General features: G+C 43.2%; 2 protein-coding genes across 2 annotated transcripts; both read right to left on the reverse strand.

Moving 5' to 3' along the window:
- Nucleotides 1–351: 351 nt before the first annotated feature.
- LOC108942710 (exosome complex component CSL4-like) lies at nucleotides 352–4,601 on the reverse strand. Its single transcript, XM_018766180.2, has 8 exons — nucleotides 4,527–4,601; nucleotides 3,461–3,576; nucleotides 3,287–3,361; nucleotides 3,035–3,123; nucleotides 2,789–2,822; nucleotides 2,539–2,589; nucleotides 1,276–1,360; nucleotides 352–796 (listed from the first exon to the last, which is right to left on the reverse strand). The coding sequence occupies exons 1-8, from the start codon at nucleotides 4,552–4,554 to the stop codon at nucleotides 690–692; spliced, it is 585 nt and encodes a 194-aa protein (XP_018621696.2). The 5' UTR covers nucleotides 4,555–4,601; the 3' UTR covers nucleotides 352–689.
- A 3,762-nt stretch (nucleotides 4,602–8,363) lies between these two features.
- On the reverse strand, nucleotides 8,364–12,663 carry LOC108942599 (phosphoglycerate mutase 1). Its single transcript, XM_018766037.2, has 4 exons — nucleotides 12,329–12,663; nucleotides 11,040–11,314; nucleotides 9,670–9,850; nucleotides 8,364–9,346 (listed from the first exon to the last, which is right to left on the reverse strand). Exons 1-4 carry the CDS (start codon nucleotides 12,465–12,467, stop codon nucleotides 9,177–9,179), a joined length of 765 nt encoding a protein of 254 aa, XP_018621553.1. The 5' UTR covers nucleotides 12,468–12,663; the 3' UTR covers nucleotides 8,364–9,176.
- Between the last annotated feature and the right edge of the window lie 1,931 nt (nucleotides 12,664–14,594).

The following is a 14,594-nucleotide window of genomic DNA, read 5'->3' on the forward strand; positions in this document are numbered from 1 at the left end:
ATCAAAAGATAAGCTGTATTATTAACTTTTTGATAATTGTAGTGAGTGAGCCTACAAATAATTTAGAGTTAGAAACAGACTTCTGGTTACAGAAGTGTATATGCTTACCTACAGAATAAACTTTTGGACTCAGTCTATTCAAACACTGATTACTAGAAAAAATACTGTACAAATACTGTATTACTAGAACTATTACTTTGCCCTCAGAAACAGAAACTTGGCAGTCATGTACATTTATAGAAGAGTTTAAAATTAAACTAAATAAGGCCAGAATATTCAAGCATATTTTAAGCAGTCACCCACAAATTAGTGCACATAAGATTTAAACATTTTGTTTTAAATATACCTTTTGTGAATTAGAAGTCACTGTAAATGTAAAAACAGATCCAACAATGTAAAAAAACATAGCTTATTAGACATGTTTATTTCCAAATCATCCCATACAATTCTCCTGAAAATATTACCCACAGACATTGTTATAAAAACTATCCAATTATTACTGAACCACTTTCATAACAATTCCCACTAATTTTCAGAGGTACACTTAATTGTCTCCACTTGGCCAGTGGGAAGGCTGTCTTCCAAAAGAAACTCAGTTTGTATGCTATGAAGCTGTGTGCTCCAGAGAAGGGGAAGTTGGTACTGAAAGAGGTCCACCACAGGGCTGGATTCTGTAGCCTGTAGCCTTGTCATGCTTGAAGATACTCCGACTGCACCGGGGCCACCTTGCGGAACTCCTTGACATGAGTGTGGGGACACTGCATCTCACACCAACTGATGGGTATCATCTGAATCCCTATGGAATAGAGAGCGGTTTAAAATTAGTCTAGATTGTGTCCTAGTTTAAGGTGTCCTGAAAAAAAAAAAAAAAAAAAAAAAAAAAAAAAAAAAAAAAAAAAAAAAATTCTTACTCAGATCCAATTTTTGTCATCTAAACAACCATTGTTTACCCAATAAAACTAATTCTGTAAACCTAAGGACAAGAACTGCCATGGTAATACCCGATGTCTCACAATCCAAGAACCCAGATTTAAAATTTCCCATTCCTGCTGTAGAAATAGCCATAATCAAAGTACTTACCCCTGATGCAGTAAGAATACTCAGCTCTATAAACAGGTAAATCACTAATCTAACATTTTAAGTCAATTGATAAAGATCAAAACTTAAGTTCCGTGCCTGTAAAAAGACATTTTAAAAGTATTTTGCCAAAAATATTTTAACTGCTCTGATACACAATGGACTATTCAGAACTGTATTCCCTCAGCTTGGCCTCACCTGCTTCGTTGTGAGCCACTACCACACCCAGTTCATTCTCTGCCGTGGTCAGGAGGTAGTTGGACTGGACATCACCAAGTGAGATCTGAGCCCTGGTCAAGAACTGTAGCAACCAGCTTTCACATTTAAAAATAATATATTAATACTTGTTTGATCCATTTTTTTTCTTGCCCACTTGTTCTTCTAGGGTCACGGTTGCGACAGGAAGAGCAGAGAGGCCCAGCTGCCCCTGTCCCCTACAACTTCCTCCAGCTCAGCCCAGGGGATCCTCAGCCTTTCCCAGGCCAACTGGGCGATATAATCCCTCCAGCAGGTCCTGGGCCAACCTCAGGGCCTCGTCCCAATTGGTCATGCCTAGTATACCTCCAAAGGGAGGCGCCCAGGGGGCATCCTTTTTAGATGCCCGAACCACCTCAACTGGCTCCTCTCAATGTGGAGGAGTAGCAGCTCTACTCCGAGTTCCTCCCAGATGTCCCAACTCCTCACCCTATCATGGAGAGCGAGTCCCAACACCCTGCGGAGAAAACTCATTTCAGTCTCTTGTATCCACTAACTATCTTATTCTTTCGGTCATTACCCAGAGTTCATGACCATAGGTGAATGTATGGACGTAGATCAACCGGTAAATAGAGAGCTTTGCCTTATGGCTCAGCTCCCCTTCACCACTACAGGAGTCCAACGCCCACATTGAACGAGCTGGACTTAATGCCAAGTATGTGGACACAGCTCTCGCTCCGTGTGTACAGGGACTGAATGGCTAGCAGTAGTGGCCCCAGCATCCCATACTCCCTAAGCACCTCCCACAGAATTTCTCAGGGAACACGGTCATCATGTAGACTGGATTAGCGAACTCCCATGCCCCCTGAATTATCTGTGGGAGGGGAAAAAGCTGGTCCACTGTTCCACGGCCAGGACAGAATCCGCATTGTTCCTCTTCAATCTGAGGTTCAACTATCACCCAGGGTTTTTGGATCGTGTTAGTCCGGATCTTCAATCCAGACCTGTTTACCTTGGGAGACCCTACCAGGAGCAAACTGCTCCCGACGACAGACCTCTGGAGATCCCTAGATCACACAAGGCTTTCCGCCATGCCAAGGCATCGATCCAGGAAGGGTTAATACTTATGTGTTGTTGCTGTTTTATCGTCTCACAACGGCTTTCAACCCACTCAGTATAACAGTATACACAAGGAAAGATTTCACCAACAAAATTCTGACACTTTAGCCTTTTCATGTACCCCAGCAGCTTTTGCTGAAAGGATACCACCTTTGCAAGCACAATATCTCCTGGACGGAAGCTTTTGTACATTTCAACCTGGAAAGGGACCAAAACAATGTTAGACCTACCATGATTATGTATTTATAAGTAAAGACTCTCAGGGAATGCTATGATAATGACAAAATTCTTGATTTTTAAATTTAAGGCTCTTGTCAATAAGTGACTACTTTCTTTCAGAGGAATGAAAAAACCATTTATGGAAATACCACACCATTGAAAGTGCACACAAACATACCTTGTCTTTCTCAGTTGCTCTAACATCTTCCTTCCTGCAAAAAGGGTTTCCATCATTATTTAATGCAAAACACTATACTTTTGCACCTACAGAGCTTAATTTCTGCAATTTAAATGGAATATAAAATTGTAATCTGAAAACAGCACATCTGAATATACTATATATAAGGACTGATAACATTATGCAACATATTACAGTATTGCTGTCAGGTTAACATTACTGCACCTTAAAACCTCAAGGTTTTACCTGATAGTTCCTCTGAAGTTATCTTTTAGTGGTGTAGAACCAACATAAAGCACATGGACCTTAGCAAACCTGGGGTTGATACTGGTAACCTATAAAACAATATTTATAAATGAAGGCAAATATTCTGAATATGAATTGCCTTCAAAAAAAAACTCCACTGTTGTGCTTACTCATGGATAGGTATGATAATATGAAATATAATTCACTACAAAACATGAAATGTTGCACATACCAAACAAACCTCTCCCTTACCTTGCAGGTTACTATAGCCCCAACATCTGGCAGCAACTGAGCCTCTGTTTCCTTCACTACAGATATTATAGGGAGCTGGAATTACATCATTCTAAAAATTAGTATGCAACACCATAGTAATGGAGTACGAAGTGTGTCTTATTCCGTCATAAGATTTTTTTTTCCCCGACATACCTCTTCTCCCTCGTTCTTCCGCAGTACGTAGCCAGCAAGGGAGGCAAAAATATAGCCATGGCGCAAGTAAGTGCCTGTCCCAGGGATGCAGTCCTCAGCGCCGCACAGCCTATCTCCTGCAGGCAAGACTCATGGGTGAGAGCCAGCAAGCCCTGCCCCACTGCCAAATAATCTGCACTTTGTTTGATGGGCATGTTTACTCCAGTCAGAAATATGGTACCTAAGGCCAAAAATGTGAAACTGCTAAACATAAAATTCACATTTCATTAAAACAGCTGATGACGTTACATACACACCATGGTTGCCAATTAAAATATCATGTCCCTGGATGACACTGGAATAACGTCAAGACTGTAACGAGACTGCGGTTTATTGCAGGTTCCTGTCGCTTTGCTTCACCTGGTGAATTTCATTCCTGTTAATCAACTTCTTCGCAACAACGTAACCACGAAGATGCCAAGCATAGTAGTACGTTCGCTTCTCCAGTCATTCTAAGTTACACACGCAAAGACATCTCACACCATACCAATCTTGACGTTTTTATGATTTATGTGTTTTATCCCCACATAAAGTTGACGTTTCATTACACAATCCGATCGTATTTCCTAACCAAAATTATTTGCGAACGCGTTCCTACAGCCACACTATGGTTTGGATAACGACAACAGAACGGGGGAACGCCCATGATTCATGAATCCACACCCCAAGCAACCCTGGATAAAACTGGAATAGTTTAGCTGAGTCACAAAAGTGAACAAGTTATACCCACACATTGCTTTAAATCGATTCTCTGTACAGTCTGTGTATCTAGTAAATATTGGGTGATAAAAGTGGGGTGTTTACATGATTCATTTCAATCACGTCGTCGCAACAATCGAGTGAGTCACACAGCGGTAGATTAAAAACCACGAAAACGTAATGGCACGTGCAAAAAAAACAAGGGGCATATATGATTCATACCCACGAAAAGTCCAACACATATGCTTCCATCTATTGTACATTGTTCAAACGAAGAAAAAAAAAATTAACCGTTTAATCAATGTAGGTGCTCATTTCGCAGACTCACCTGGAACACACAGCTTCAAAAGAGACATTTTTATGAGAAGAGAAGCGCTGTATCCCCATTGGCTGCTACATTGAGCAAGTTGCCTTTTCATTGGTCGGCCAGAAGACCCAGTTCTGCACTTTTAAAATCGTGATTCGTGATGGAATTCGTAACAGGTTGTCTATTTTAATATAAACTGGATTCCCAGAGAGTGAGTAAGATTTACATTGACATTTATTCATTTAGCAGACGCTTTTCTCCAAAGCGACGCACATGATACATCTCAGCGAAAAATACAATTTGTGCATGAGACATCAGTGATAGTTCAGACATGTGATTCTGACAAATTCTGTTTTTGCTTTCCACTTGTCTGATGGACCGATCGCTTCAGTAGGTCCAGAGGATAGATGAATCCTGATAACCTTCCAACATTTTTTTTTTCTTTAATAAGCCTTAGGTATACAAACATTCACATACAATGTGGCTGTGTAAGGCTTATCTCTGAGTATGATCATATGATATGGTGCATGAACATTTACACCATGTGAGCTGGAGAGATTTTGGGTAAAGTGTGAGTCCAGAAAAGATGAGTTTTCAGACCCTTCTTGAATGTAGACAGAGGTTCTGCAGTTCTGAGTGAAAGGGGAAGGTCATTCCACCACAACGGAGCCAGAACCGAGAACCTCCATGCTTTTACTTTTCGTATGCAGGACCACCCCAAGCGAGCAGAAGTAGATGGGTGAAGCGGTCTGGTTGTCTTGTAAATAGCTGGGAGCAGTTCTATTGATGCATTTGTAGACAATAACCAGGGTCTTGAATTTTATCTGGGCAGCTATAGGAAGCCAGTGCAGAGAAATGAGTAGAGGAGATACATGGGAGCGCTGTGGCAAATCAAACAACTTGTGCAGCAGCATTCTGTAGAGGCTACAGAGGTTTGATGGCAGTAGCAGGAGGGCCACACAGGAGAGAGTTGCAGTAGTCCAGGTGGGAAGTCACCATGGCCTGGACAAGTAGTTGGGCAGAGTCAGTTGTGAGGTAGGGACGGATCCTGCGGCTATTATGCAGGTTGTATCTGCAGGACTGGGTTATGGCTGCGATGTGCTGAGAGAAAGATAGACTTGAGTCAATCGTCACTCCCAGACTCTTAGCCGAGGAGGTGGGCAAAATGAGTGAGTTGTCCAGTTTGATAGATAGATCGTGACAGGAGGACAGGTCAGCTGGGAGGTGGAGAATCTCTGTTTTGGAGAGGTTGAGTTAGAGGTGGTGATTAGATATCCATGCAGAGATGTTTAATAGGCAGACAGCAATGCGTGCAGAAATGTCTGACACTCCAGGGGGAAAGGAGAGGAAGAGCTGGGTATCATCAGCGTAGCAGTGGTATTTGAATCCATGGTAGGCTATGACTGGGCCAAGGGAGGAGGTGTAGATCGAGAGGAGAAGAGGACCCAGTACCGATCCCTGCGGGACACCGGTTGAGAGAGGCAGAGGAGAAGAACAAGAGCTCCACCAGACCACTTGATAGGATCTGTCAGATAGGTAGGACTCCAACCATCTTAGTGCCGCTCCTTTGATCCCAAGCTGACTAAGAGAGGAGAGTAGAATCCGGTGGTTGACTGTGTCGAATGCTGCAGACAGATCAAGGAGGATGAGGACCAAGGAGAGGGAGGCAGCTCTAGCAGATTAGAGAGCATCAGACACCACCAGAAGCACCGTCTCAATGGAGTGACTAACTTCGAAACCAGACTGATATCCATCAAGGAGATGGTTCCAGGTGAGGAAATCAGACAGTTGATCACAGGCTGCCCGCTCTAGACTTTTTGACAGGTAGAAGAGGAGGGAGACTGATCTGTAGTTTTGGAACAAATTGGGATCCAGGGAGGGTTTCTTTAACAGAGGTGAAATGAGAGCAGTTTTGAAGGCAGCTGGGAAACAACCAGAGGAGAGCAAGGAGTTGATGATCTTAGAGATGAAGGTGGAGACTTGCAGGAAAATGTTCTGTAGGAGTGACGATGGGATTGGATCAAATGAGCGGGTGGTGGCTCTGTGTGATATCAGGAGGTCGGAGATTTCAGATTCGGAGAGGGGCTTGAATTTGGAGTGCATAGCTTCGCAGGGAGGTCCTGCGCGAACGGGGCAGGGTGATTCTGAGAACTTGTCAGTGATTGCTTTGACTTTGTCTCTAAAAAACAAAGCAAAGTCATCAGCAGTGAGAGAAGAAGGACGAGAAGGTGGTGGAGGACACAGAACGGATGAGAGGGTGGCAAAGAGTCTGTGTCTTTTTTTTTTTTTTAGTTGCACACTATATTTTATTGTGGTAGAAGGAGGGTTTAGCTGAAGAGACAGCAGAGTGAAAAGTAGCTAAAGGTAACTGTAGGCATTGAGGTCCGAGCGAATCTTGGATTTTCGCCATCTTCGCTCTATAGCCTGGAGTTTGGTCCTCTTAGCACATAACGTATCAATCAGCCATGGGGTGGCACTGGGGAATGCTGGTCTGGAAGACAGTGGACAAAGAGAGTGGAAGATAGGGCAGAGAGGAAAATATTAGGAAATCGATGATGACACTAGCATTTTAATTATTTGATCACGGAAAATAACATTACATGTATTAATTACAATAAAATTCTGGAAATTGGGACAAATGTAGATGTTGGTAAAATGTAGCGTCAGAGGAAAGCCCATTGAATAAGTTGGTGCTGCACAGATGCGCGCTGGAAATGTGAATCACAGCCTAAGGGGTTCTCGATTAAACTGATATATTAGCTTTAAGGCTGCTGGAATTCTGTGATAATTACATACATACACATGCGCGCACACACACTAGCTGAAGTCGCTTGTCCCGAATGGGGTCGTGGCGAGCCGGAGCCTAATTTGGCAACACAGGGGTCAAGGCTGGAGGGTGAGGGGACACACCCAGGACAGGATGCCAGTTCATCACAGGGCACCCCAAGCAGGACTCGAACCCCAGACCCACCAGAGAGAAGGCCCTGGCCAAACCCACTGCGCCCCCTTGTGATAATCACTTTTTTAAATATTTAAATTAAATTTCTTATTAAATATGGTTGTTTACTACAGTTTTCATACATGTCGCTTTTTAAAAATATTTCACATGAAAGACCACATTTAACAGGTCTGCATATACTGTTATGTTCTATTGTCTGAGGATCTGGCCATACTTTGATTTAAAGGATTTGAAGCAAAATGTGCACAGTTGATGATAAACTATTTTCATATAGCATTGCAATGCAGTCACAGTTGCTGGTGACAAGGTGAAACCAATGATACCGGGAAGAAAAATCTAAAAATGGCTGTTAACACACATATAGATTATAGACCACAAGGGGATTTGAAGCAGTCAGACATTTCTAGTTATGCAGGCCTTGCTCAGGCTTTGCCATTTTCCAGCTATGTTGCTTTGAAATGGCATGGTCCATTGCATAGAAGGACATGCCAACAGTATCGTTTCGGTATGGTTACTGGTAAAGCTGTCTCCACGACATGCTGAACTAAGATCGGATTTTGAAACTACCTTCACGCTAATAGTCTTTAATGCATTAGTTAATCAGTATGTAGTTGCTGGGGGCTGATTGATTAAGCCTCTTCAAAGCAAATAATTTATTCACATCTCTTTGGACCCTCAAGCAATCTAGTATATTGTGTTATCTGAAGTCTTTCTATAAGGATCCTTTTAACCTCAGCAAAGTTTTAAATAATACAGTCATGATGTTAAAGACTTTAAATATAGGGGTAGTTTTAAAACCCCATCCTGACTCCTCTGCATTTAGTCAGTGACCATCCTTTGTCTTCGGTTATTCAGAAATAATCACTTGTACGCCAAACACAACACTGCTTTGTTGATAAAGTAAATCCTTTGTTTATTGTCTGTGACAGAACATGTCTCTCAAACACACATACATATAAAGGCAAGCATACAGACATGTTTTGAGCTGCACAACTCTATGCTCACTAAGTACTAGCACAGGACCTGAGGGCTGGAGGGAGCTCTCAGAGATGTTCTTTGACAGTGAGACTGGCTCTGTAACTATGAAACATATTTCAGAAACAGCAGTGTTGTCCTGCTCTTAATCATTCATTTCTGGAATGTGCAGAAAGTAGATAAGAGGGGAACGTTTACTGGGAAATACTGAATGTAATATTAGCTGCTGGACATGCCCATGCAATGTCATTAAGCTTCTTTAAGCTACCTTATTCAGATGGAAACAGAATACCTTTGCTTTCCTTTTTTGCTTTTATTAGCCACTGGTAGGAGGCAACAAAAATATAAAACATTGAAGTTTTGTTTCCAGCTGAAATAAAGGTTCCATAAAAACACTTCACTTCAGTCACTTCAGATGAACTCAAATGCACAAGAATGATCATTAATAACTTTCAGTAACTTCATAAAGTGCTAAACCAATCATCTGCAAGTAGTTGAACCTGTGGGTTAAAAAGCTGTAAGTTTGAATGTATAGCTTTCTTCTTCTGTTCATACCAAGTATTAAATATCCAGACATTTTCACTTACTGGTAAGAACCGAGACACTTGAAACACTCATGTGTAGAGTATGTGTGAGCCACATGAACATTTGTGGACCCTATATCTCTGTGACTTGCAACCTACCCTCCACACCATCCAGAGCCCCCATATCCTGTTCTAATGTTTCATACAACAGAACTACTTCTTGGCTTTGCCCTGGGCTGCCACGGCCTCCATGGCCTTGCGTACGGTCTCCTCATCCCCCAAAAACTGCATGGGCTTCACTGGCTTCAGGTTCTTGTCCAGCTCATATAGGATGGGGATCCCTGTGGGTAGGTTCAGCTCCATGATGGCCTCTTCTGACATGCCTGTTAACAACAGCACAGCTTGAACAACGCAACATGTGCAGTGAGCCTGGTAAGCCAAATAAATATGTTGATAATATGTAAACATTTCTGTTTTGCAGATTTGTTTTTTGTTTGGAAACATACTATATCAGAAGGAAATAAATGCAAAAAAAAAATTAAAAATTAAGCAAACTGTAATAAACCAGCAACATCCACAAGACCAAATATAAGACATGAAGAATAATATCACAAATTAAAAGAGCTAGAACAGAAGGAAAGACAGAGACAAAGTATAAGATATGGCTGTATGGAGCTGCACTTCCATTACACATTATTTTACACACCCTCCAGATGTTTGACAATTCCCCTTAGGCTGTTGCCATGGGCAGCAATCAATACCCTTTTCCCTTCCTTGATTTGTGGAACAATTTCCTCGTTCCAGAAAGGCAGGGCACGGGCAATTGTGTCCTTGAGGCTCTCACAGGTGGGGAGCTGGTCCTCTGTCAGGTCGCCGTAACGACGGTCCTGCAGGGATCAGAGCTAGTTAGCATAGTGCTGACTGAAATAAAATGTTTTAGAATTGCTTGCTATCATGCCTTGTACCTTGAAACCTAAGATGACAAAATACTAAAAAAAGAGACTATTTTAAAGACTGGATACATATGTGATTTATTTCTAATTACCATGTTGAACAATAATGGATACTACAGCCAGAGGTTATATATAGAAGCTAGAATCAAATAAAACTTTCTTCGCAGGAGGTCACACTCTGCACTGTCACCACTGTGTGGCAGCATCATTCTGCCTTGACTGCTATACAGTTTGAACTTTACTCATTCATAACTAAGGCAGAAGTTGCCAAAATATTTATGTGGAACACTCATGCATGTAAAATGGTGTAGCACTGTCACAATTACTTAACATTAAACGAGTGCACCGCACAAGTAATATTCAAATGGGAATTTATTACTGATGTTGAAGAATCTCTTCAAAAATCAGTAAGAAAATTTTTCTTAACCTTTAGCCTTCTTATCTCTGGAATTTCTCAATCAGTATCCTAACTACTCAGCCCTTTTCAGTAACATCTTCACCTGGACTCTGAAATGTGTACTATGTAACACAGCGCTGCAATATATTAACTTCCACTCATGTCTGAGCTGTTATTACAACATCCAGAAAGAAAGGAACTTACTTGAATCTGAGCAGGCTGCTCTGTAAAAGAATGCACTGAGCATTGGCAGATATGTTTCAGCAACTCTGACCATCTATGCACAGGCCCTAACTCACCTCCTTAGTTTAGGGCTCATCTACATCTCCAGTGATATCTGTAAGCACGTTATAATTTGCAGTGTCACATTTACAGTACATTCATTCATTTAGCTAATGCTTTTCTCCAAAGTGACTTACAATGTTAATCTACCTACAATTATTTACCAATTTGTATAGCTGAGTAATTTGTTACTGTAGCAATTTAGGATAAGTACCTTGCTCAAGGGTACTACAGCCAGAGGTGAGATTCAGACCTGCAACCTTTGAGTCTGAAGGCAGTTGCTCTAACCACTATGCTACCAGCTATCACCCAGACTGTGGTAGAACTAGTTAACAAAATAGCTGTACTGCTGTACAACTAATATATTATTCCATTTCACATACCTTATAAACATACACCTACTAGTGATTATAATCAGTAACTTTATTACATAGACGGCAATACCTGACTGATTACAGAGTAGTAGTTATGTTCTGCATCCATGGGTGGTGGGGGAATGTCATAGGAGCGCCTCCAGATCTTGACCTGTGCCTCTCCATGCTTGGCAGCTGTCTCTGCCTTGTTGAGGCCTGTCAGGCCACCATAGTGACGCTCGTTCAGCCTCCAAGTCCTGTGCACTGGCAGCCACATTTGATCAATGCTGTCCAGCACGATCCACAGTGTACGGATGGCCCTTTTCAGCACAGAGGTGTAGCACATGTCAAATTCATAACCTGCTTCTGTAAAGGGTATTGGAGAAAGGCAGACTGGGTAAAAGTGATGTCTAAAAAGCAAATATGGTTTAAGATCTCAATCACTGGTGTCAAAATGGAGAAAATTCTCTGTGAAATTGTTTTTTCCTGGATAATTTAACCCCTCTGCAATGGACTGGCTTCCCAATAAGCATGGAGCCCTCCCCCCTTAGTTCTGTATCCATTGATTCTGGAATAGGCTCTGGACCCCCACGACCCTGATCGGGACAAGTGGTTAATGTAAACGGAGGGATGGACAGATAATTTGACGTCTTCCGAGTGTGTAACACTGCAAGTCATTTACATCATTCTTACATTGAGGGAACTGGGTGAATCACCAGTTACTGAACCTTTTCTCAGCCTTTTAGTCTCAGCACATGAGACACAGCAAGAAAAAGCCCTGACACTTTACTCCGTAAAATCATCCTAGAGCTCGTCTTTGCGGCAAACACACGTTCAGAGCGGCACGTTCACATCTTCCCACGTCAGTCGGTGGGCGGCAACTATATTTATTAATTAGAATATGCGCCCTTTGAATGGTCCAAACTGTCGAAGGGCGGAGACTATTGGCTCCGCTTTACCGTTACCACAAAACGAAAGGAGGTGGAAAGTTGGCTGAATAAATGTGGTTAGTAGATATAAAAAACACTTATTCAATCAAATGTGTATTCATACAGAAGGACGACAAATGTAAATTCTTCACTGCACTAAATCCATTCATCCAATATATTTATGGTATTATCCGAGAAACTAGACTTAAAAACGAAACACTAAATGCAATTTTAAAGAAAATGTTTTTTTTTTTCTTTTTTATTTCAGCCAGACTGAATTAAAATTTGTTACAATTCTGTTTCTTTGGATTCAGGCTCACTTGATGTTAGGTCGCATGTAACACTCTAATTTAGGTGAATGAGAATTTCTTAAGTTAATGTTATATAAATGTTCAACTTTAGCTGAATACAATAAATCGAATTGATGTATTCCAGTTTACAGTAGCATCACCTTTAAGAGCCTGTCCGCCTCGCTTGGCCTCTTGTACGCCGGTCTCACTTAGATCTGCGTCAAACCAGCCGCAGAATCGGTTCTCCTGGTTCCAGCAGCTCTCTCCATGACGGATCATCACCAGCTTATACGCAGCCATTCCGACAAAACCACTTCAACTTCTTGGTTTGAATTCAGATGTTAGAGATGCAGGTGCCTTCTCCTCAAATCTTAAACCTGCAGTGATATACGACGACAAGCCCGGCTTCAAGGGCACAGTTGGACGAGCCAGGAACAGTAGCTGCCAAGAGGAACACCTACGCCGATATCACCCACTGAAAATGCAGAACTCGTTGCACTGCGAAACATCCCCTTGCTCACGTCACATACGCAGCAATGTGACCCTTCATTACCGTAATTACGGGTGTTCGGGGAGAGCAAATAATTCACCGTGTCTGAGATGTGTGTATACTCGTATTTTGGTATTTTGAAGTGTGTAGTTTATTGCTGCGTTTTTTTGTGTTTTAGAAGCAACACTGGCTGCTGTGTACGATTTTAAATTGAACTCGTTCGATTTAACTTTCAATTTTGTCTTTATTGTTTTAATGTTACTGAAGGGTGTAATTTGCTGTGGGAGCCGAGACTATTGTAGAAATTATAAGATTTAATCTTAATATTACATTTTATGTGTGATGAGCTGGGGTGGAGATGCAGCGGGCCTGGCCGTGTCCTGCTCTCTGGCGGGTCTGCGGTTCGAGTCCCGCTTGGGGTGTTTCCCATCCCCCCCTGCCCCCCTGCAGGACATTATAGAATGTATGAATGGTTTGGTTTGTTTTAGAAGTGTTGTTGGATTCTATAGATATTAATTTGGAATATGAGATTATTGTTTGTGAAAGTTTTATGATGGATGTATGAGCATCTTTATTTTTGAGGTGGATTAAATATGAGAAGTTGAGAAGTGAAAAGTAAAGGATCTTGTTTGTTGCTTGTGGAAAGATCCATCCATCCATCCATCTTCCTGTCGGGGGGGGCAGCAGTCCGAGCAGAGTCCTCCAGACTTCCCTCTCCCCGCACACCTCCTCCAGTTTCTCTGGGGGAACCCCAAGGCGTTCCCAGGCCAGCCGGGAGACATAGTCTCTCCAACGTGTCCTGGGTCTGCCCCGAGGCCTCCTCCCAGTGGGACATGCCCAGAACACCTCACCAGGGAGGTGTCCAGGAGGCATCCGGAACAGATGCCCGAGCCACCTCAACTGGCTCCTCTCGATGCGGAGGAGCAGCGGCTCTACTCCGAGCTCCTCTCGGGTGACTGAGCTCTTCACCCTGTCCCTAAGGGTGCGCCCAGCCACTCTGCGGAGGAAACTCATTTCTGCTGCTTGTATCCGCGATCTCATTCTTTCGGTCATGATCCAGAGTTCATGACCATAGGTGAGGGTAGGAACGTAGATCGACCGGTAAATTGAGAGCTTCGCCTTACGGCTCAGCTCCCTCTTCACCACAATACAGCTCAGCTCCCTCTTCACCACAACAGACTGGTGCAATGACCGCATTACTGCGGACGCCGCACTGATCCGTCCGTCAACCTGCCGCTCACTTTTTCCCTCACTCGTGAACAAGACCCCGAGATACTTAAACTCCTCCACTTGAGGGAGCGGCTCCCCCCCTAACCCGCAGGGGGCAATCCACCTTTTTCCGACTGAGAACCATGGCCTCGGATTTGTAGGTGCTGATTCGCATCCCCGCCGCTTCGCACTCGGCTGCAAACCTCCCCAGTGCACGCTGCAAGTCTTGATTTGATGAAGCCAACAGGACCACATCGTCCGCAAAGAGCAGAGACGAGATCCTGCGGCCACCAAAACAGACACTCTCCGTTCCCTGGCTGCGCCTAGAAATTCTGTCCATGAAGATAATGAACAGAATCGGTGACAAAGGGCAGCCCTGGCGGAGTCCAACATGCACCGGGAACAGGTCTAACTTACTGCCGGCAATGCGAACCAAGCTCCTGCTCCGGTCATACAGGGAACGAACAGCTCGTAGCAGCGAGCCCCGAACCCCATAATCCCGAAGTACCTCCCACAGGATGCCACGAGGGACACGGTCGAATGCCTTCTCCAGGTCCACAAAACACATGTGGACTGGTTGAGCAAACTCCCACAAACCCTCCAACACCCTAGTGAGGGTATAGAGCTGGTCCAGTGTTCCACGGCCAGGGCGAAAACCGTATTGCTCCTCCTGAATCCGAGGTTCGACTATCGGTCGGATTCTCCTTTCCAGTACCCTGGCATAGACT

Source organism: Scleropages formosus, chromosome 8 (assembly GCF_900964775.1).
Source record: "Scleropages formosus chromosome 8, fSclFor1.1, whole genome shotgun sequence".
Classification (NCBI taxonomy): Eukaryota; Metazoa; Chordata; class Actinopteri; order Osteoglossiformes; family Osteoglossidae; genus Scleropages; species Scleropages formosus.

Coding starts and splice junctions, on each gene's coding strand:
- LOC108942599 (XM_018766037.2), bottom strand. CDS start 12,467: ATGGCTGCGTATAAGCTGGTGATGATCCGTCATGGAGAGAGCTGCTGG. Junction 9,851..11,039: donor ACTACTCTGTAATCAGTCAG/GTATTGCCGTCT, acceptor TGATCCCTGCAG/GACCGTCGTTACGGCGACCT. Junction 9,347..9,669: donor AATTGTCAAACATCTGGAGG/GTGTGTAAAATA, acceptor TGTTGTTAACAG/GCATGTCAGAAGAGGCCATC.
- LOC108942710 (XM_018766180.2), bottom strand. CDS start 4,554: ATGTCTCTTTTGAAGCTGTGTGTTCCAG. Junction 3,124..3,286: donor GGGCTATAGTAACCTGCAAG/GTAAGGGAGAGG, acceptor ATTGTTTTATAG/GTTACCAGTATCAACCCCAG. Junction 797..1,275: donor AGTGGCTCACAACGAAGCAG/GTGAGGCCAAGC, acceptor TCTATTCCATAG/GGATTCAGATGATACCCATC.